Raw genomic sequence first — 21,283 nt, 5'->3', positions numbered from 1 at the left:
TACGTCCAGGAGGATAGTGGCATTAGCTCCAGCATACACTGTCTGGCTCCTGGACCTGACTATATCACTCTGTGGAAATATTTTACAACATAGTAATTGGTGAAGAACTGCATTATCTTCATTCAGCAACTCTGGAATCCCCTTAACAACATCATGGTGTGCTCCTGTAAGGTCAGCCCTTTTGCAAAAGATGCAGATTTTTTTTTGAAGAATGTGGGCCAGGAAATTGAATTGAATTAGGAGAGCCATAAGTTTGAAGCCAGCTTGGGCTTCATAGTAAGATGAATCAGCAACACAACTGTCTTAAAGACAAAAAATACCAGGAACATTTTATTTTTTTATTTTGGGGTACTAGGGATTGACCCTAGGGACTTACACATGCTAGGCAAACACACTACTGCTTAGCTCATCCCCGACTTTTTTTGTCATATATATCTATATCTATCTATCTATATCTATATCTATATCGATATATCACACATGAGTGCTTGCCTGCATGTATATATGTATATATGTGTATTATGTACATGCCTGATATCCATGGAGGCCAGAAGAGGACACTGGATTGGATTCCCTGGGACTGTAGTTACAGACGGTTGTCACCACCATGTAGGTGCTGGGTACCAAACCTGTGTCCTTTGCAAGAGCAACAAGTAGTGCCTTTAACCACTGAGCCATCTCTCCAGTGGGCCCCCCACCCCGACTTTTTTACTTTTTATTTTGAGGTAGAGTCTCACTAAACGGTCTACATGGGCCTTGAACTTGTAATTCTCTTACCTTAGCCTCAGTTAAGTTTATAGGCTTTCATTGCCTAGGCCTGGATGCCAGAAGCATTTAAAATATTGCACGGAGTTAAATGTATATCTGTTCCTGAAATGTTCATGAAGTCACAGTGGTTTGCAGCTTTCCGTTTTGCTCTGTTTTATGGGTAGTTTCAAAAGGATGAAGCCTTTTCTGCCTCATTTGTGTGTGGTGTTGAGGAAGTGAACCCAGAGGCTGGCACATGCTGGGCAAGTCCTGTGCCACTAAGCCACACCCCAACTTCAGAGGATGAGAATTGAACATCTTCATAGACATCAGAGGCAGACAATGAGCATTCTGGAGGGCTAAACATCCACCTCTACAGACAGTTTCAGAAAACTTTCCGAGCCAGTTCACGTAAAAGATTACCCTCCCTGTGTGAGTGTGAAGCACAGGCAAAGCGCTTGTCCACTGTCTATAAGACCCCCAGTGCAAGATAATTACAGAGCCTTTCCTTTTTGAGAATGTTTGTTTGAGAAGAAGTCTTGCAGGGTTGGGGATTAGCTCAGTGGTAGAGTGCTTGCTTAGGGAGAACAAGGCTCTGGGTTTGGTTCTCAGCTCTGAGGGGCGGGGAGGAAGGGGTCTTGCTATGTAGCCCAGGCCTTGAGTTCATGATTCTTTTTCCTCAGCCTCCTGAGTCTCAAGATTACAAGATTTTGCTACTATGTATGATCTAGATCCATAATTAACCAGTTCATGTGTTTTTATGTGTATTTATATGAATGAGTGTTTCTTCTACATGTACTTTTGGGTGCCTTGTGTCCATGGAGGTCAGAAGAATGTGTTAGCTCTCCTAGAACTGGAATTATGATGTTTGTAAGTCACTGTGTGGGTGCTTGGAATCAAACCAGGGTCCTCTGCAAGAGCATGCGTGGTTTTTGAGATCAGCTTTTCACACTGTAGCCCAGGATGTCATGGAACTCATTGTATAGCTCAGGCTAGCCTCAAACACAAACTGATCCTTCTGTCTTAGCTCCTCAGGTTCTGGAATTATGGGCTTGTACCACCACACCCAATCTAGATGCAGACTTTTCTTTCTTTTCTTTTCTCTCTCTCTTTTTTTTTTCCGAGACTGGGTTTCTCCGTGTAGCCCTAGCTGTCCTGGAACTCACTGTACAGACCAGGCTGGCCTCGAACTCAGAAATCTGCCTGCCTCTGCCTCCCAGGTGCTGGGATTAAAGGCGTGCGCCACCACCGCCCGGCAATGCAGACTTTTAAAATACTTTTTTAGATGTACTGATTGTATGTGTATGACTGTTTTGCCTGCATGTGTGTCTATATGGACATGTGTATGCCTGGTGTCAGAGGAGGTCAGAAGAGAGCTTCAGATCCCCCAGAACTGGAATAATAGGTGGTTGTGAACCACCACGTGGGTGATGGGACTTGAACCCAGGTCCTTCGCAAGAGCGGCAAGTGCTGAACCATCTCTCCAGCTCCTTAGATGCAGATTTCTTTCTTTCTTTCTTTCTTTCTTTCTTTCTTTCTTTTCTTTTTTTTTGTTAGAACAACTCAGCAAAATAAAATTCCAGTTTATTGTTGGACATTGTTTCACACATACATTAAACAGGCAAAAAAAAAAAAAAAACCCAAAAAACAAAAAAATGGCAACTTCATAGACAAAAAAAAAAAAAAAGGAAAAAAACCCTTTTATCTTTGGCCTTTTTAACCATCTCATACAAACCAACTACTTATAGTACAGCTAGGTACATACACAAAAAAAGTTACTGGAATGCTTGGAATAAGATTGGTTTTTGTTGTTGTTGTTTTTGCTTTTTTTTAACCAGGTTTTTTTTCTCCTTTGAGATTATAATGAATATGGTCACACCACAAGTAAAGTCTGAAGTAGGACAGAAAAAGCTCTGAAGGCTGGTTTGGTCATCCGTTATCATTAAAAATGGCTGACTCCTAACAATATGTACAAAAATATAAAATGTAAATAAAAAATACAAACAAATTTTCCTTTAAAGTATTTTTAAGAAAAAAAGCAGGGCCTGGGAAGTTCTGGTTCTTTTTTCCTTCCTTGTTGCCAATTCATGTTGTGGTTTTGGAGGGGTGGTGGAGAGCGCATGTCATCTGTGGGTGGCACTGCCCGCTGTGGGCGGGGCCTACTTCTCTACTCGAAGGTGACCACGTTTAAATTCTGAGACGGGAAGTGGAGGGTGAATAGGTGACGGTGCGTAAGGTTAGCTTTTCCTTTTGCTGTGTGTCATCCTCAGTCTTCTGCTTCTTGGTATCAACATCCTCATCCTCATCATCCTCAGCTACCCGCTTGCCCGTAGGAGCCTCCGCCTCCTCATCTTCATTTCCATCCTCTTCCTCACCGTCACCTTCTTCCTCCTCCTCCTCTTCCTCCCCACCTTCTTCCTCTTCTTCAGCTACCTCATTGTCAGCCTTCTGCTCCCCATTTTCCTCATTTTGAGCGTTCCCATTGGCAGGTGCATCTCTTCCATTCTCTGCCTCCTCCACAACTTCCTTCTTCTCCTTCAAGTCCTTGGTGGTGATCTCGGAGCTGGCGTCCACTGCCGCGTCTGACATGGTGGGGCACGCCGGTGGTCCGATGCAGCGAGTGAGGAATTAACGGAGTTCGAGGACTCTGGCGAGAAAGCTGCCGGAGTCCGCGTTGCAGGAGGCGGTGGGCGGCGAAGGTGGCTGCAGTGAGCGCGGAGCACGACCCGGGAACAATGCAAAGATAGCTTTTCGGAGCAGCCAGTGGGCAGATGCAGATTTCTTAAAAATATATTTTTATTTATGTATTATGTGTATATATCTGTGAATGTATGCCATGCATGTAAAATGTACCCTTGGACAACAGAGGAGGGCAGCAGAACACCTGGAGTTGGCCTTCCTAGCCCAATGTGCTTGCTAGGAATTGAACTCAACTCCTTTGGGAGAACTGGAAGTATTCCTAACTACTAAGCCATCTCTATAGCCTGTTTTTAAAAAAAAATTATGTGTATGTGTGAATCTGAATGTGTTAGCGCAGATGCCCTCAGAGTTCAGAAGAGGGCATCTTTGAGATTCCCATGGAGCTGGAATTATAATCTGTTTTGAGCCTCATGACATGGGTCCTGAAAATTGAAATCCATTCCTCTCCAAAAGGAGTATATAGCTTTAATCACCAAGTCGTTTCTCAAACCCCTCAGATGCAGAGTTTAAAAAGTATTAGTCCATCACGATGGCACAGCCATGTAATGCCAGCACTTGGAGGCTGAAGCAGGAAGCCTAGGAGTTTAAGGATGGTCTAGGCTACACATTGTGACCCAGTCTCAAAAACCAAGCAAGCAAGCAAGCAACCAAACAAAAAATACCCCCTAACCCAAATCAAACCAAAAACCCCTCAACAACAACAAAATTCCAGGCTTGGTGATTACACTTGTAATTCTAGCAAAACTGCCACAGATTCAAGGCCAGCTTGGCTACAGACTATCAGCCAGCTTGGGTTACGTAGCAAAAACCTATCTTAAAATCAACAAAGTAAAGTAGTCAGGTGGTGGTGGTGTACCCCTTTAATCTCAGCCCTTAGAAGGGAGATGAAGGCCGGGCAGTGGTGGCCCACACCTGGTCTACAGACTTAGTATAGCCAAGGCTACATAAAGAAATCCTATCTCTCTCCCTTTTTTTTTTTTTTTTTTTTGGTTTTTTGAGACACGGTTTCTCCGTATAGCCCTGGCTATCCTGGAACTCACTCTGTAGACCAGGCTGGCCTCGAACTCAGAAATCCGCCTGCCTCTGCCTCCCAAGTGCTGGGACTGTTTTTTGTTTTTTTGAGATAGGGTTTCTGCCGGGCGGTGGTGGCACACACCTTTAATCCCAGCACTTGGGAGGCAGAGGCAGGCGGATTTCTGATTCGAGGCCAGCCTGGTCTACAGAGTGAGTTCCAGGACAGCCAGGGCTACACGGAGAAACCCTGTCTCTTGAGGCCAGCCTGGCGTACAGTTCTAGGACAATGTGGTGGTTTGAATATGCTTGGCCTAGGGAGGTGTGGCCTTGTTGGAGTGGGTGTGGCCTTGTTGGAGTGGGTGTGACCTTGTTGGAGGAAGTGTGTTACCATGGGGGTGGGCTTTGAGACCCTCCTCATAGTCTTCTGACTGCCTTTGGATCAAGATGTACAACTCTTGGCTCTTGCCGGACAGTGGTGGGGCACGCCTTTAATCCCAGCACTTGGGAGGCAGAGGCAGGCGGATTTCTGAGTTTGAGGCCAGCCTGGTCTACAGAGTGAGTTCCAGGACAGCCAGGGCTACACAGAGAAACCCTGTCTTGAAAAACAAAAAAAAACAAAAACAAAAAACAACTCTTGGCTCTTTCTCTAGCACCATGTCTGCCTGCACATTGCCATGCTTCCTGCTATTAAAACAGTGAACTGAACTTCTCAACCTGTAAGCCAGCCCCAATTAAATGTTGTCTTTTATAAGAGTTATCTTGGTCATGCTGTCTCTTCTCAGCAATGGAACTCCTAAGACATACAGTCAGGACTGTTACATAGAGAAACTATGTCTCAAAAAACCACACATAGTTCCCTCTCACAAAAAAAAAAAAAAAGAATAAAGTGCCTTGGGTTGTAAGTGTTAAATAAACGAACAAACAAAACCGTGTTTATTCACCTGTGCCTTGGTTTGAGCCATACAGGTGATTTGTAGCATGTCATTGTTTTCCACAGTTTACAAATGAAGGTCTGGGTATGTTTATCTTTGCCTCTGCAGAACACGAAAACCTTAAAATTGCCCAAAATAAACAGTGCTCATTTGTAGGGTGTTCCTTTCCACTGATTCCTGTTGCCTTGGTAACTTGGAGCAGCCCAGCTGTGGCTTACCCGTACTACAAGATCTGGCACCAAAAGCCACTTGTCTCCCTGGGGGATTTTCCCAATCACTGGGTCCTCCTCTCTGTCTACCAGGGCGGGGCCACCCCATGGAGGCATAGGAAACAGATTGAAGGGACCTGTTTTGTTTGTTTGCTTTGTTTTGTTTTGCTTTGCATTTAAACATTTATTATTCATTTGCGTGTATATGTGTGGGCACACATGTGTCACGATGTTCATGTGACGATCGATCAGAGGACAATGTTAGAGACTTGGTTTTCTCCTTCTACCAAGTAGGTGCTGGGGATTGAATTCAGGTGACAGGCTTGGTGGTCTTTACCTGCTGAGCCATCTTGCTGGCCCATATTACCGTGTTTGTACACAATGTGGAGAAGAGAGCACATATATGTGCGGAGGTCGGAGGACAGCTGTGTGTTGTCAGTTCTCTTCTTCCTTTATGTGGGTTTCGGGAAGCAAACTCTGGTTGCGAGGCTGGCAGTGTCTTTACATACTGAGCTGTTTCAACAGCCCCTGAAGATGACCTCTTCACTTCAACATTATTTTTTTTATTTACTTTAGATGCATAAAAAAATGTTGCCTGAGTGTGCTTATGCACCATGGGTATGCAGTGCCTGCAGAGGCCAGAGGAGAGCATCGGATATCTTGGGATGGGAGTTATAGTGAACTGCCATGTGAATGCTAGGAACTGAACCCAGGTCATTTGCCTGGAAGCCAGTATTCTGGTAGCAGCCTTCAGATAAAGATGTAGAACTCTCAGCTTCTCCTGAAACATACCTGTCTGGATGCTGCCATGTTCCTGCCTTGATGATAATGGACTGAACCTCTGAACCTGTAAGGCAGCCCCAATTAAATGTTGTACTTGTAAGAGTTGCCTTGGTCATAGTGTCTGTTCACAGCAGTAAAACCCTAACTAAGACAGACATTGAAATGCATTTTTGCCGGGCGGTGGTGGCACACATCTTTAATCCCAGCACTTGGGAGGCAGAGGCAGGCAGATTTCTGAGTTCGAGGCCAGCCTGGTCTACAGAGTGAGTTCCAGGACAGCCAGGGCTACACAGAGAAACCCTGTCTCGAAAAAAACCTAAAAAAAAAAAAAAGCATTTTTATTAATAAAGGATGTTGAAATGAGCATACATATTTAAATACAAAAAACATTTCTCAACATGACAATCGTTGTGCTGAAACCAATTTGCCCATCATATTCACAGGTGTTTTAGCTTACAGACTACTTAGTTAATATCTCTCCTATTTATTATTCCTCTTCTTCCTCCCATTGTGTGGCTTATACCCCTCTGTCTGTTAAGCTGATGACCGTGAACACCTTGTCTCAATGTTGTCTGCAGCCTCATTCATCTGAAAGGCTGTGGCTGCCTGCTAGTATCTACAGAACTACTGGAAGGAGGGACCTGAAGCCAGTGGACACTCTAGACACCAAGTGTTAGGAGCCCAGAGTGTATGAGTTGAGTCTCACTGGAAAGTGTTGGGGTCTATGGTCATGGCTTTTTATCTTCTCTCTGCCTGTATCCATGTGGGCTCACTGACTGAGTGGAGAAGAGACAAGCTGAAATGGTATTTTCTAGAAAACTACATTAGCTATAACATTTTAAGGCCAGCAGACGTTCCTGTAACAGCTAACACGATGGCTAAAGTTATGTTTTAAGGTTAAATTACTGCACTTAAGAGATCTATAATCTAAAATGCTTCTAACCCGTAAACCCTTCTTGCCCAAGGACAGACGGCTTCCTGGAATGCTGGAGGCTGTTGGTCACGGAAGATAACACCTAGACACACGTCTTTACTTCTATAAACAAGCTCGGTTGCCCCAATACCCAGGAGGTATGTAGGCAGGAAGTACCTAAACTTGTATGCTGGCCCCTGATTGGAGGAAGAAAAAAAAAAACCTATTTTCAAATACTAGTTAACCAATATGATATATTAAATAGCTGTATCATTAATCTTAATGTGGTCTAAATTAGTAGAGTATTCAATTAGCTAAGTCAGCATCAGCATTCAAATATTATTTCCAAACAGCAGATATTTATATTAGATATTATCTAGGTGTTTTTTAGATATTATCTAGGTGTTTTTTTGTTTTTTTGTTTGTTTGTTTTTTGTTTTTCAAGACAGAGTTTCTCTGTGTAGCCCTGGCTGTCCTGGAACTCACTCTGTAGACCAGGCTAGCCTTGAACTCTCGAACTCAGAAATCCGCCTGCCTCTGCCTCCCAAGTGCTGGGATTAAAGGCATGCACCACCACTGCCCAGTGCTATCTCAGTTTTTAAATAGCAATACACTAAAATATTATACAAGACATATTAAAAGCATCAATGTAAAAAAAGAAAAAAGAAAAAGAAAGTACCTATGGATGTATGCTGGTCCCTGATTGGATGAAGGTGGGAAGCACCACAGCCTCGTGGATTTTGCTTTTATAAAACCCGTACTAATTGTAAGTAATCTCCATACTCTGGGAATCCCAGGTATGGATCTGGCCCAGGTCCACCATCTTGGCTAGTATTTAATAAAATCTTGATTTAAATCTGGCTAAAAAAGTGTAGTAGTGGTCTTATTCTCAGCCAGTGGGATTAACCCTTCCTGTGTCATTCTGTCCTTCTCCTCTGGGACAGATTAAACCTGTTTTACCATGGTGAAACTCTCCAATGGATGTGTAGGTAGGCAGTGAGTAGCCTTCTGTCGGTCTCTGGTTCTGTGCAGAGGTTTCAGGTGCACAGCAATATCTTCTAGAAGACTGAAGAAATGGATCTATGTCAGGACTTCCCAAGCTGGCCCAACTGTCAGCTAGGCATGGTCTCTGAGCCACTGCCTTCAGGACACATCACACTGTTACTTGGATGCAGGCAGATCTACTCTGGCCCCATAGATCTAAAACAAACCCTGGATCCTTGAGTACTACACAAACCAGGACTCAGGAAAGATGCGTGACTCAAGAGCTCCAGGCCCAGGATGGAAGAGCTTGGGTCAGACCCCAGCCACACTAGCACTTGACAAGCTATGCTTCAGCCCTGAGAACATATGATGTTCCTTTTGCATCCTTTTGTATGACCATGTGGATCTCAGTTTGCCTTCTCTGGTGTAGAGGAATCTTGGAATCTCAAAGTGCAGTTTTCAATGGCAGCCAAAGGAGGAAGGAGAAACAATTGCTAAAAATATAAAGACTTACTGAGCATCATGGTCCATAGCAGTAATCTCTCCACATAGGAGGCTGAGGTAAGAGGGTTGTCAATTTAAAGGCCAGCTTGAGCTGTAGAGTAAGAGATTATTTTAAATAAACAAAACAAAACCCAGAAAATATGTCTGGGTATGGTGGCACATACTTGTAATCCCAGAACTCTAAAGGAGGAAGTAGGATCAGAATTCAAGATCATTCTCGGGCTGGAGAGATGGCTCAGTGGTTAAGAGCACTGACTGCACTTCCAGAGGTCCTGAGTTCAAATCCCAGCAACCACATGGTGGCTCACAACCATCTGTAATGGAATCTGATGCCCTCTTCTGGTCTGTCTGAAGACAGCTACAGTGTATTCATATATAATAAATAAATCTTTAAAAAAAAAAAAAAAGATCATTCTCAGACACACAGCCAGTTCACGTCCAAGCTGGGCCACCCGAGGCCCTGCTTGTAAATAAATAAATTAATAAAACTGACTTTAAAGCCAGATATGGTGGTATCTTTACTCCCAGCACTTGGGAGACTGAGTTGAGAGGATTGGCCTCTCAACTCATACATTTGGGGCCAGCCTGAGCTAAACATAGAGTACCATGCCAGTCAGGGCTACATAGCATGACTCTGCTTCAAAAACAGAAAGAATCACTTCAGAATTCTTCCATATGTAATCACACAGTATTCAGACAAGGAGGATGCCGGAAACACTCTTTAACCAGGGACAGAAACTGGTGCTATAGAGAAGACATCCTGATTTACGGCTACAGCCCTCATGCAGGCACTTCTGCCCCAGGCTGTACGTGTGGGAAAGGGTGCGGAGGGGAGGAAGGGAGGTGTGATGGGTGGAGAATGTGGGGGCTGGAGATGCTTCGTTTCCCCGAGGAGACAGGGGCAGGTGTGAGCAACTTCAGCATGAGATGTTAAAATAAGAAAATCAGCAAATCCTCAGGCTGAGTCAGGAGGAATTAAACTCTGCCTTACAAACTCACGCTCTATTTTTACTCAAAGAAATGTACTTTGCCAAATTTGAAGGTGAGAAAAAAAATCTTTCCCACTAAATAAAATATCAGTAAACATGGGAGGCTCTTTGTCCTTGAGTGCCAGAGGCCCCAGGGTGTGTGACATGGACCGAAAATTGACTTCTCACTTAACTTTGCTTGTCAAATACAAAATGTTAACCTAGCTTTCAAAAGTATAAATTAAAAAAGGTTATTTTAGGGTTGGAGAAATGCTCTGTAATTAAGAGCACTTGCTGCTTTTCCCAGGCCCTGAGTTTGAGATTGGTGTCCAGACTCAGGTGGCTCAGTTGTAACTCCAGTTCCAGGGCATCTACACCCTTTTCTGGACTCCTGAGGTACCCACATGTATGTAGCATATAAGCACACACACGCATGCACACATGCAAGCACAGATGCATATGTGCACACAAACTTTCATTGAGGTGCTGTTTCTAAGAAAACACTAAACACGTATACAAAAGAGGCATCAGAATAAAACAACATGTCCACTTTTAATATTTGTACAGCTTTATTTTTATATTTTTGTCTGGAAAAATATGGGCAAACTCATGTTTACCATGCTAAAATAATGGTTTCGCCGACTGCTGTAAAAGTAGTACATACAAATTACAGACTGATTTATGCCCGTCCGTTCCATGACGGCTGAGAGGCTTTCTCCCCTGCTCTCTGTGTGCTTCATTATATTTCTTGAGAATATAGGAGCAGAAGCTCATCACAAGTCTCCACTAGTGCATTAATGATGGAATCAGAACACAACAGACTCGTCAGGATGAGAGGCCTCAGAACAACCAGGAATCGGTTTTATGCTTCTTCCTTCTCTGAATAATTAAGGATTTTGTGATGTGTTGTGGTGTGTCTGACATAAATACTGCTACTGTTTGAAGTAAACCTTATATGCTCCTTTTATGGCAACAAAAGCAACTCAACCCAAGATTGTCCTTTGTAAATTTGAGTTAACACTACTGAACAGCAGCTTACCAACTATTGTTGCAATGGTAGGAAAGACAAGGGCTCCACACAGAATTCTAGTAGCAGAGACACGATCTGCTAAAGGATCACAGGACAACCGATCCCTGGAAATATACTGTTCAAGATTTGTAGTTTGAGTATTTGCATCATAGCCTAAGCACATAGTCTTCCCCGTGAATCATTTTGCCTAATATCAGCATGACAGGAATAGTTAGTCATGTCTATTCCTGAAGTCTAATCAAAAGAAATAAAGGGTCATCTCGCTCCATAACATCCAGTCCTTCTTTATGACCTACAGCCTCCATCACTGTCACTGCTCCGTAAGTCACAGCTGTCCCACAGATAGATCCAACCATTATTCCTGCTTCAGCAGAAGGGCAAGCTTTTGAGACCAGTCTATCTGCAAGATCGAAGATATGAACAACTGGACCCAGCTTTGGAAACACTATTAAGTACTCAGCATTGCACTGAGGACACATCACTCTGGCTGTGCTGTTTTCTCTTTGCTTGTCATCTACCCCCCCCCCCCCCAGCGTTGTGGACAAGCCTGGTGAACTCACTTAGTAGACTGGTCCTCTGCACCTGCAGGGTCTCACCCATTCAGCTTTTCTATCATCTTCATCGGTGGCAAAACACACCCACAGCTTCTGTCCAGCATCTGTTGAAGGGCTTGGCTCGGCATCTTCTGTGTAGCTGGCCAGCTTGACCCTGCCTGCACTCGGGGCCAGGCCCCTGGGATATTAGCACTGAGAGGCAGGGGCCCTGCTACACAGCCTCCAGAGCCTCCAGGGTGCTGTAGCTCAGAGACTTGGAGAGACAGGGATGGTGTGCAGGCACAGGTCGTAGTGGGTGGTGGGAGCCCTCAGAAGGCTTGTTTGTTTGTTCGATGTCTTCTCTGTGTGTGTGTGTCTGAACATGCATATCTGTCATGGGATGTGTGGAGGTTAGAGGACAACTTGCAAGTGTAAGTTCTCTTTTTCCACTCTGTGGGTTATGGGGATTTAACACAGGTTGTCAGGCTTGGTGGCAAGCGCTCTTAATTCCTGAGTAGTCACAGCCTCCCCCAAGAAGAAAGACTTACACCTAGATGAATTTTCTCAATGTAGGCATACATGAAAGAGGACAACTACAAGGCAAATGGCTGTTACTTTTTTATTGCAGTGATAAAACATTTATAAATACTTATAAAAGAAAGTATTTAATTTGAGGTTCACAGGATACCATAACCACCACGGTAGGGTGTATAGCAGCAAGCAGGCAGGCAAGCAGACAGGCTTGGTACTGGAGCAGTAGTGAGAGTTTGCATCTCCAGACACAACACTGAGGGAGAGAGAGACACGCCCCCAACAAGGCCACACCCTTTAATCCTGCCCCAAAAGTTTCATTAAGTATGGACCAAGTATTCAAACATTCAAACATGAGCCTATGGAGGCCATTCTCTCTCTCAAACCACACCACAAGATCCTGGCAGTTACTCTTCTCATTGCTGTGAGAAAATAGACAGTCCTCAGGAAGCAGAAGTAGGAGGATCTCTGAGTTCAAGGCCAGCCTGGTCTACAGAGCAAGTTCCAGGACAGCCAGGGACACACAGAGAAACCCTGTCTCAAAACAAGTAAACATCTGACAGAAACATCTGAAGGATGGGAAGACTTGAGATTATGCTTTCAGAGGGCTCAGTCTCCATGGTTGTTCTCCATGGTCTCCATGGTCTGTGCTCATCACAGAGTGTAGCAACAGAACAAGTTCTTGCTTCATGGCATATGGGAACTGGGGGAGACAGAAAGACAGACAACACCCACACATGCATGAGTTCACATACTCTAAGAATCCATCCCTAATGCCCTACCTCTTTAAATTTCCAGAATATCCCAAAATAGTGCCACCAGCTTGGGGGCCTAGGCTTCAACACACAAATATGTGGGCAACACTCACACCTCCAATTTTATTATGTAGTCAAGGTTAGCCTTCTACTTCTGTTTGTTCCTCTCTCACTTTTCAAGAGTGGAGATTGTAAGAGGGTAGCAACATACTTACCCTTTTCCCTCTTTTTGTTACTCTTGTGGTTATATTTTGTGAACCCAGGTTTTTGCAAATGTCAGGCAAGCAGTCATCTATGTCTTCAGCCCTACTTCAGCCTAGCTCTCCAGGTACCTTGATTTGTACATTTATTCTCTTAATATTTATTCCGCTGTGGGCATTGTTAATGTTTTGTTTACTTTTTTGTTGTTGTTGTTGTTTTTTTTTTTTTTTTTTTTTTGGTTTTTCAAGAGAGGATTTCTCTGTGTTGCCCTGGCTGTCCTGGAACTCACTCTGTAGACCAGGCTGGCCTCTAACTCAGAAATCTGCCTGCCTCTGCCTCCCAAGTGCTGGGATTAAAGACATGTGCCACCACTGACCGGCCTGTTTACTTGTTTTGAGACAGGGTTTCTGTTTATCCCTGGCTGTCCTGGAACTCGAAGTGTAGACCAGGCTGGCCTTGAGCTCAGAGATCTGCCTGTCTCTGTTTCCCAAGGACTGGAATTAAAGGCGTGCGCCACCACCATCTGGTACATTGTTGATTTTTTTTTTGAAAATCACATTTACATATGTATGTATGTGTAGGCGTATGTGTAGGTATAAGCACATATTCCCAAACACACACACACACACACACACACACACACACACACTGTTATAAAAAGATTTAAAAATCCGTACAGACTACATGATCCAGCCATTCTGCTACTAACATGTGGAACAAGTGAAGATTGTGTCCATACAGGGTCTTTCTGGTCAAGGAATTCCTGGATTGGAATGATAGGCAGTGTGACTGAGATTTTTAGAACAAAACTTTTGGCTCTGGTATCCCCAACAGGCTTCGCTGCCCTTGCAGATATACTGGCTAAAGATGAGTGAGGTGAGAAGTGGAGAAAGGATTCACTTAATGCAGCCACAGCTAAAGAACAGAGCGGAAGGTTCAGGGATCCTAAGTCCACTTTCCCGGGATTGGTGTGAGCATTAGGTTTAAGTACAGGAGGAATGGGGCCAGGCAAATCATGCTGAGCTGTGGTCTGATCAATCATGTGTCAGTTCTGGTTCTGCAAGGTGGTCATACATGCTGTCGGCACTCCAGGGGAGCAATGCAGCTCTCCTGTGATGATTGCCTCTGCTTCAGGGTGTGGCCTCCCCGTGCAGGGTTAGAGCAATGACTTATCATTCTGCCTTCAGTTTTGTCCATTTGAATAAGGAGTCAGCGGGTTTTCAGGAAAACCACTTCTTTGTCTTGTTTCTGTGTCTGGGCTGGGATGGATGCTGGTTCTTCTGCTTCAGTCTCATGTGTGTACAACTATGTGTGCCCATGTTTGTGGGGGACACAAATTGACATCTTAAAAGTGTCTAGTGTCTGGGCTGGAGAGATGGCTCAGTGGTTAAGAGCACTGACAGCTCTTCCAGAGGTCCTGAGTTCAATTCCCAGAAACAACATGGTGGCTCACAACCATCTGTAATGGAATCCAATGCCTTTCTCTGAAGAGACTGACAGTGTACTCACATATATAAAATAAATAAATCTTTTTTTAAAAAAGAAGTGTCTAATGTCTTCCTCAATCACTCTCCACCTTATTTTGTGTGTATGCTTATATGTGCGTCAGTGCGAGATATGTGTGGTGTATGTACACACATGTGGACTGGTGTGTGAGTCTGTATGTATGTGCATGTGTGTATAAGCCAGAAGAAGGTGCCTGGTATCTTCTCTATCCACCTTGGTTATTGGAGGCGGGATCTCTCAATAAACGTAACAATTTAATTTTTCAGCTAGGCTGACAGGCACCTCACCCCAGTGGTCATCTTGTCTCTATACCTCTGAGAGCTGGAGTTGCATGCAGGAGAGCACAGGACCACAGTTAACTTTAACGTGTATGTTGGGATTTGAACTTGGTCCTTATGCTTTCACTGTAACTGCTTGTAACTACTGAGTCACTGCTCCTAGCTTATTTTTTTGTTTAATTTTAAACATTAAAAATAATTTCATGTGTGCTTGCCTGCATTTATATCTGTGTACCACGTCTGTGTCCATGCCTGGAGACCCTCCTGCATCTGCCTCTTTAGTGCTGGGATTATAGGTACATACTCAGCTTTTAAGATGGGTTCTGGAATCTGAACACAGGTCCTCATGACTGCAGGACAGTCACTTTGTTAACTGAGCCACCTACCCCACCTCGATTGGCTCCTTTTAACCTTTCATCTGTAGCTCCATTACTTGGTCCAAGCAGGGAGGTGTGCATTCTTCACACACTGGTTCTATTTCGGCACATAAGCGCTGGAAGTCATAGATATTTTCTTAGCCTTGTCGCACACCTAGAACACCTGCTCCTCAGAAAACAGGTCTTGGACCTGACTGAGAACACCAAAGGACACCAAAGGACAGGTGGATACTTACTATGACACACTAAATAGAAAGGCTGACATTTACTGGAGCTGCCTGTGACAATGTTCATCAGCCAAAGGCAATTTCCAGTCCTTGGGTTAGATGGAAGCGACTCTATTCTTTCAGTATATATTCCTCACAAAACCATTCAGTTCTTACAGAAAAATGAGACTACAGTTTGGGAAGAGGACCACATCATCTTCCTTTCCCCAAAGCCAGCTGCTCAAAGCCTCCTATAATGTGCTGGGCATTTTGCCATGGGGGATGACTCAGTAGATTAGCCGGCTGTACACCTGGAAACGGAGTTCAGTTTTTAGCTTTTGCCAAAATTGCTTATGAAACCATACTTATCCATTGGTGCCTACAGATGTAAAATTGGTTCAGAGTTTCCCTTGGCTAAATGGCTAAATTTAGTTCTTGTCTAGATGCACCTTATCGCTTCCAACTGGCTTACTCAACTGCTCCGCATCCCTGACCACGATCCTCTGGAGATGACAACGGCATTAGTTAACAATACTGGCGATCAGCGCTGGATATCGAGTTTAAAAACCTGTTCAGAGCAGTGTTGGTGGGGCCAGTCTATAATTCATGGTGGCAGGATTAGGAGTTAAAGGTAGCTGTTTCAAAAAGATACCAAACAACATATCAAACTAAAACAAGATCTGTGCCCCTTCACTGTGCGCTCCTGTGGATGAATGCGTGTGAGCCCCTCAGATTCTGTCCTTATGTGGGTGACTTTGGGTAATTCCTTACCTGGCGGGGCAATTCGAGCGCTCCTTCGCACCTACGTGGTAGTCTGCCAATTAGTATTCTGGTCTGTACCACCAGTTTGTGAAGGAGTCACACAGACTGGACTAGCGGCTTCTCTGGGATATGCGCATGTTTTGTTTCCCGTTCAGTAATAGTTTCCCAAAGCCTATTCTCGGGAGACTCTTCCTGCGACAGAACGCTTCACTCATCTCATTCGCGTAAATCATACCGAAAATTCGAACGGGGCAGATCACTGTCGCCCTAAACTGTGCCCGCTTCGAACCCACCTTTATAGCAATCCAGGGGGGCGTGATCAGATTGCACGGCGTGCTGACGTCACGCGCGACGGAGGGCGGGCCGGCGCCGGCGCCGGCGTCCCTCACTGGGTCCCTAAGCTCAGGAGCTCAGGCTTCAGCCTCCGCTGCCCGGCCGGTGCTTGTCTCCCATCGTCCACTCCCCGCCACCGGGTCCTCACGTCGTCTGGGCTGTGCCACCGCCATGGGCCCGCGCCAGCCGCGTTGCGGGGCCGGGAGCCGCTAAGGTGTGGTGCGAAGATGGGCGAAGGCGGAGCAGGGCCCGAGCGCCAGCCCCAGCAGTCCGGGCGCCCCGCGCGCGCCCGCCCGCGTCGCCGCGGGGATGCCCGCGCCCGCCGCCGCGCCCTGAGCGCCTTTGTCTGCCTTCCGCGCCTCTCGTATCATCCCTAGTTTAGCGGGCGCCGGATCATGGAGCTGAGCCAGCCGACCTCTCTGTCGGACCACGACGAGTCGGCGTCTGGGCCCCAGCGCGGGGTCAAGGGGCTGGTGGGGCCCGACGCTCCTCGCGGCTGGTCAGATGAGCCCGAGGAACACGCCCAGCTTCAACGGTGGCCAGAGGGACCCAACGCGCCAATCTGCTGGCCCGAAGAGGTAGAGGAGCCTCACGCTCCTAGTCGCTGGGCCAGAGAGCCCAACGCCCCTCGCTGCTTGTCCCAGGAACCCGACGAATCCTGTCACTTGGCTAAGGAGCTGGAGGAACCCGACGCCCCTCGCTGCTCGTCCCAGGAGCCAGACGCACCGTGCCACTTAGCCAAAGAGCTAGAGGAACCCGACGCCCCTCGCTGCTGGCCCCAGGAACCAGACGCATTCTGTCACTTGCTCAAGGAGGTGGAGGAACCTGATGCCCCTCGCTACTGGCTTCAAGAGCCAGACGCACTGTGCCACTTGGCCAAGGAACTAGAGGACCTCGACGCCCCTAGCTGCTCGTCCCAGGAACCCGACGAATCCTGTTACTTGGCTAAGGAGCTGGAGGAACCTGACGCCCCTCGCTGCTGGCCCCAAGAGCCAGACGCAGCCTGCCTCTTAGCCGAGAAGCTGGAGGAACCTGACGCCCCTCGCTGCTGGTCCCAGGAGCCAGACGCACCGTGCCACTTGGCCAAGGAGTGGGAGGAATCCGACGCCCCTAGCTGCTGGCCCCAGGAGCCCGATGTACCGTGTCTCTTGGCCAAGGAGTGGGAGGAATCCGACTCACCGAGCCTCTTGGCGGAGGAGCTGGAAGAGCCTGACGTCCTTCACTGCTGGCCCCAGGAGTCAGACGCACCGTGCTTGTTGGCCAAGGAGCTGGAAGAGCCTGACGCCCCTCACTGCTATTCTCAGGAGGTGGACACAGGGTGCCTCTCGGTCAAGGAGCCAGAGGAGCCTGACGCCTCTCACCTGTGGCCGGGGGAACCCGATGCACCGTGCATCTTGGTCAAGGAACCGGAGGAAGCAGATGCACCTCACTGCTGGCCCGAGGAACCCGAGGAGCCCGACGCTCTCAACGCACCGTGCTTCTGGACCAAAGAACCAGATGAGCCCGACGCACCTCGTTGTTGGTCAGAGGAGCCCCAGGTGCTGTGCCTCTGGCCGGATGAGCAGAACACAACGCGGTGCTGGCAGGAAGAGCCCGATGCTCCCTGCTTCTGGCCCGAGGATCGAGAGGAACCCAAAGTTTCGCGTCTCCAGTTTAAAGAGCCGGAGAAGCCCAAAGTCCTGTGCAGTTGGCCGGAGGAGCTGGAAGACTGCCGCCCTACGCGGGGCCTACCCTTAGAACCCTTGCTCGCTGAGGGTGAGCTGCTGCAGGCATGTCCCGGGCCACCCTCGGACCCAGGCCCGGCGTTGTCGCTGCCCAGCGAGCCCGGGACAGCTCAGGAGGAGGGTGCACGCCTCAGGACGGTATTCGACGCTCTGGACAGGGATGGGGATGGCTTCGTTCGCATCGAGGATTTCATCCAATTTGCTACGGTGTATGGGGCAGAACAGGTAACAAACTGAGTATAGTTCTGGTCGGGAGAGGTGTCGCTGATTTCTGTTTAGGGTAGTTTCCCTGGAATCCCCTATTCCCTCTCCGAGGAGGTATACCCCTCCTCTAACATTACACTTGCTACTTATTTCCTAGATCTGGGAGTGGGAAACCCTTTTCAGTGCCTTGGTTCTGCCACCAACAATGTTAGGACCTCAGAGGCCAGACTTGTAGATGCCTTTCGAGTAGAGTTAGTTTACTGTGTGTTTACCATTTGTTGTACTAGGTTTTATTTGAGACACTGTAATTAGTGGCCAGAAGGGTCTTAGGCATTAAAAATGTTAATTTCTGGCTGAAGATATAATCAGTGGAAAAGTATTTGACTCATGCTCATAGCCTGCAGCTCAGTCCTTTGTATCACATAAAAGGATAGATAGCTGCTCTACAGTAAAGTGGCAAAATCAGCAAGCATAGGTAAATCTTAAGCTGGGCATGATGCTGCATACTGGTAGTCCCAGCATCTGTGAGGTTGAGATGGGACTGCTGGAAGTTCAAGGTCAGCTTAGCCTATGTAGTGAGTTCAAGACTAACTTGGGCTACAAAGTAAAACCCTGTTTCAAAGCACACTCATGCATGGGTGCACACATTTGCTAGAATACACACACAGTTCTGCCACCATGATCAAGAAAAGAAAGAGAATGGGCCCAGGAGTTTCATGCCAGTTGTCAAATGTAGCAGAGCCATCAGGGCCTCCACTCTCACAGGAGAGCTGAGATGTATGGAAGGGTAACAGAGGCACAGTTCATGTGTGAGGGTCCCCAGGGGCTCCCGGGGAAGCAGGCTCCAAGACCAAGGCCTTGCTGTTGTCCTTTCAGCACTTAATTGTATGAGGTGAAGATGGCACCAGGGCTGTGTGCTTTGCTGCAACCCAGAAGATACCAGCTATGTCACAGGTTCCCCTTCATTTATCAGTTGGGAATAGATGAGGTGGCTCAGTGGTTAAGAGCGAAGGCTGCTCTTAGAGAGGACCCAGGTTCAATTCCCAGCACCCACATAATAGCTTATAACTGTCTGTAACTCCAGTTCCAGAGGATCCGACACCCTCACACAGACACACATGTAGGCCAAGCACCAAATGTACATTTAAAAAGTTATTTATTGATTGGAAGTCCCTGAAAAAGATACCAACTATGTTACATGTTCCTCCTTTATTTTATTTATTGGTTGGAAGTCTCTGAAATTTTTATCTGTTAATTTCCATGTTATTCATTTTTTCACACATGCAGACATTTGTTAAGTGGGTGTTCAAGTACATTTGCATGTTTTAATGGTCTTTAAGAAGAAGAAGAGAGATAAAAATGAGCTGGGTGTGGTCGAACACACATCTGTAGTCTTTACGTCTAGCAAGCAGGAGGATGTCAGAATTGAGGTCAACTGGGTACATAGCAAGACTCTGTCTCTAAAAACTAAAGGTGTGTGTGTGTGGGGCAAAGTTGGTATATCATTTCTATTAGTCATACTGTTGAAACCTCTGTATTTGCAGCATCCATAGAGCAATTGGGAAGAATTGCCCTGGTTGACTTGGAGCTCCCTGCTGAGTTGACAGTGTGGGGCCAGGTGGTTTCTTATCGTTGAGCCCTCTTGCTGGCCTTTTTCCTGGAGCTTGAGTTCTTGTAGTACTTTCTGTCTTTTTCCTGGGCTGGAGCGGTCTTTCCAGTGCTTGACAGTTGTTTCCTAGTGTAGTGTGTCTTCTTTAAACTTCCTCTTGCTTCTAGGTCCAGTCTCATTGAGAAGGCTGAGCCAGGCAGAGCTGCATTTGCTCTTTCCCATGGCCCACCCTGCCATTCTGCTCTCACTGTCATTGCTAGTGTCTCTGAGGTGGTAATTAGCCACGAAGTTCCACTCTTGCTTTACAGATAAGAAGCTAGAAGCCTGAGAAAGGCTACATACCTTTCCCAAGGCCTCGACAACTGTGCTGGGACAGGACTAGAGATTCTTTCTTTTTTTTAGCTCTGATGACTCTGGAAGGAATTGCTCAAAAGTATTTCTACCAAGTTTCAATATAGTGAATTGTGTAAAATTCTCTTTGAGAAATGTCTTTGGTCTTCACCTCCCCAGTTTGATTCCTTTGGGGAAGACTTGGCCACACTTCTTTCCCGTCCCCTTAATCTTCCTCCTCAGAAGGTCTCACCATGCAATCCTGGATGGTCTAGAACTCACAGACATCCACCTGTCTCTGCCTCTGCCTCCAGAGTGCTAGGATCACAGGTGTGTGCCACCATTCCCAGTGCTGCACAGTCCTGAATACAGACTAAAATGGGTCAGAATTGTTTGCTCGGATGGTTCCTGGTGGAATGTGCAGTTTGGGAAGCCCCAGTGGCCAAGGATTGGTTGGAATGAAGAGTGGAGGGCAGTCTCCTAGGTCCTTTTGCTTTTAGGCCTCTTGGGGGAAAGCAATGTTGGGTTGGCTCAGCTTCCTGGACTTAGAGCCACATCCTGGGTTTTGCAGGATGCTTCTTGTTTTCTGTGAGTGCTCTTACTGTTCTGGAGCAGATAACACACAAAGGGATGAAAGTTAATCTTTATGTGAGTGTAAGGTGAGCTAGGTAGCCTTGGTGACTCAGCTCTGCTGGATATATCATAGAGGAGCAAAGGCAGAACATTAACCAGTAGTGCAGGAGCTTAGAGGAAAGCGAAGCATTCCCACAGTATATGTAGTTTGATTTTTTTTTTTTTTTTTTTTTTTTTTTTTTTTGAGACAGAGTCTCACTATATAGTTCTGGCTGTCCTGGAGCCAGGACACTCTGTAGAGCAGACTGGCCTTGAACTCACAGAGTTCCATCTGCCTCTGCCTCTTAAAGGATGTGCCACCATACCTGGCTGTATTTTGAAATTTTTAAGATGAAAGAAATCTTGAATGTACATAAAAGACAGAGCTGGTGAGTGATGCCTCTCGTGCTGTTCCTCAAGTCCCAGGGGTTTCAGGACTCAGCGCATCTGTGAAGTCCTTCCACTTCCTTTCCTTCTCAAAGGTTATTTTACTGCTTCTTTATGTGTATGAGTGTCTGTGTGAGGCAGACATGCAGGT

General features: G+C 46.4%; 1 protein-coding gene and 2 pseudogenes across 2 annotated transcripts in view; 1 reads left to right on the top strand and 2 right to left on the bottom strand.

Annotated features, from left to right (window-relative positions):
- Positions 1–3,062: 3,062 nt before the first annotated feature.
- On the bottom strand, positions 3,063–3,352 carry LOC114611775 (annotated as a pseudogene).
- A 7,264-nt stretch (positions 3,353–10,616) lies between these two features.
- On the bottom strand, positions 10,617–11,466 carry LOC114611693 (annotated as a pseudogene).
- A 5,195-nt stretch (positions 11,467–16,661) lies between these two features.
- The window catches only part of Rab11fip3 (RAB11 family interacting protein 3), a 77,618-nt gene continuing 72,996 nt past the window's right edge, over positions 16,662–21,283 (top strand). For both annotated transcript variants that reach the window (XM_028756481.1, XM_028756480.1), the window contains exon 1: positions 16,662–18,215. In XM_028756481.1, coding sequence (XP_028612314.1) covers positions 16,662–18,215 — 1,554 coding nt within the window. The remainder of the gene's footprint in view (positions 18,216–21,283) is intronic.

Source organism: Grammomys surdaster, unplaced genomic scaffold, assembly GCF_004785775.1.
Source record: "Grammomys surdaster isolate TR1022 unplaced genomic scaffold, NIH_TR_1.0 126121, whole genome shotgun sequence".
NCBI classification, from domain to species: Eukaryota; Metazoa; Chordata; class Mammalia; order Rodentia; family Muridae; genus Grammomys; species Grammomys surdaster.
The sequence above is the reverse complement of the archived record's forward strand: the minus strand, read 5'-3'. Positions and strand labels throughout refer to the sequence as shown.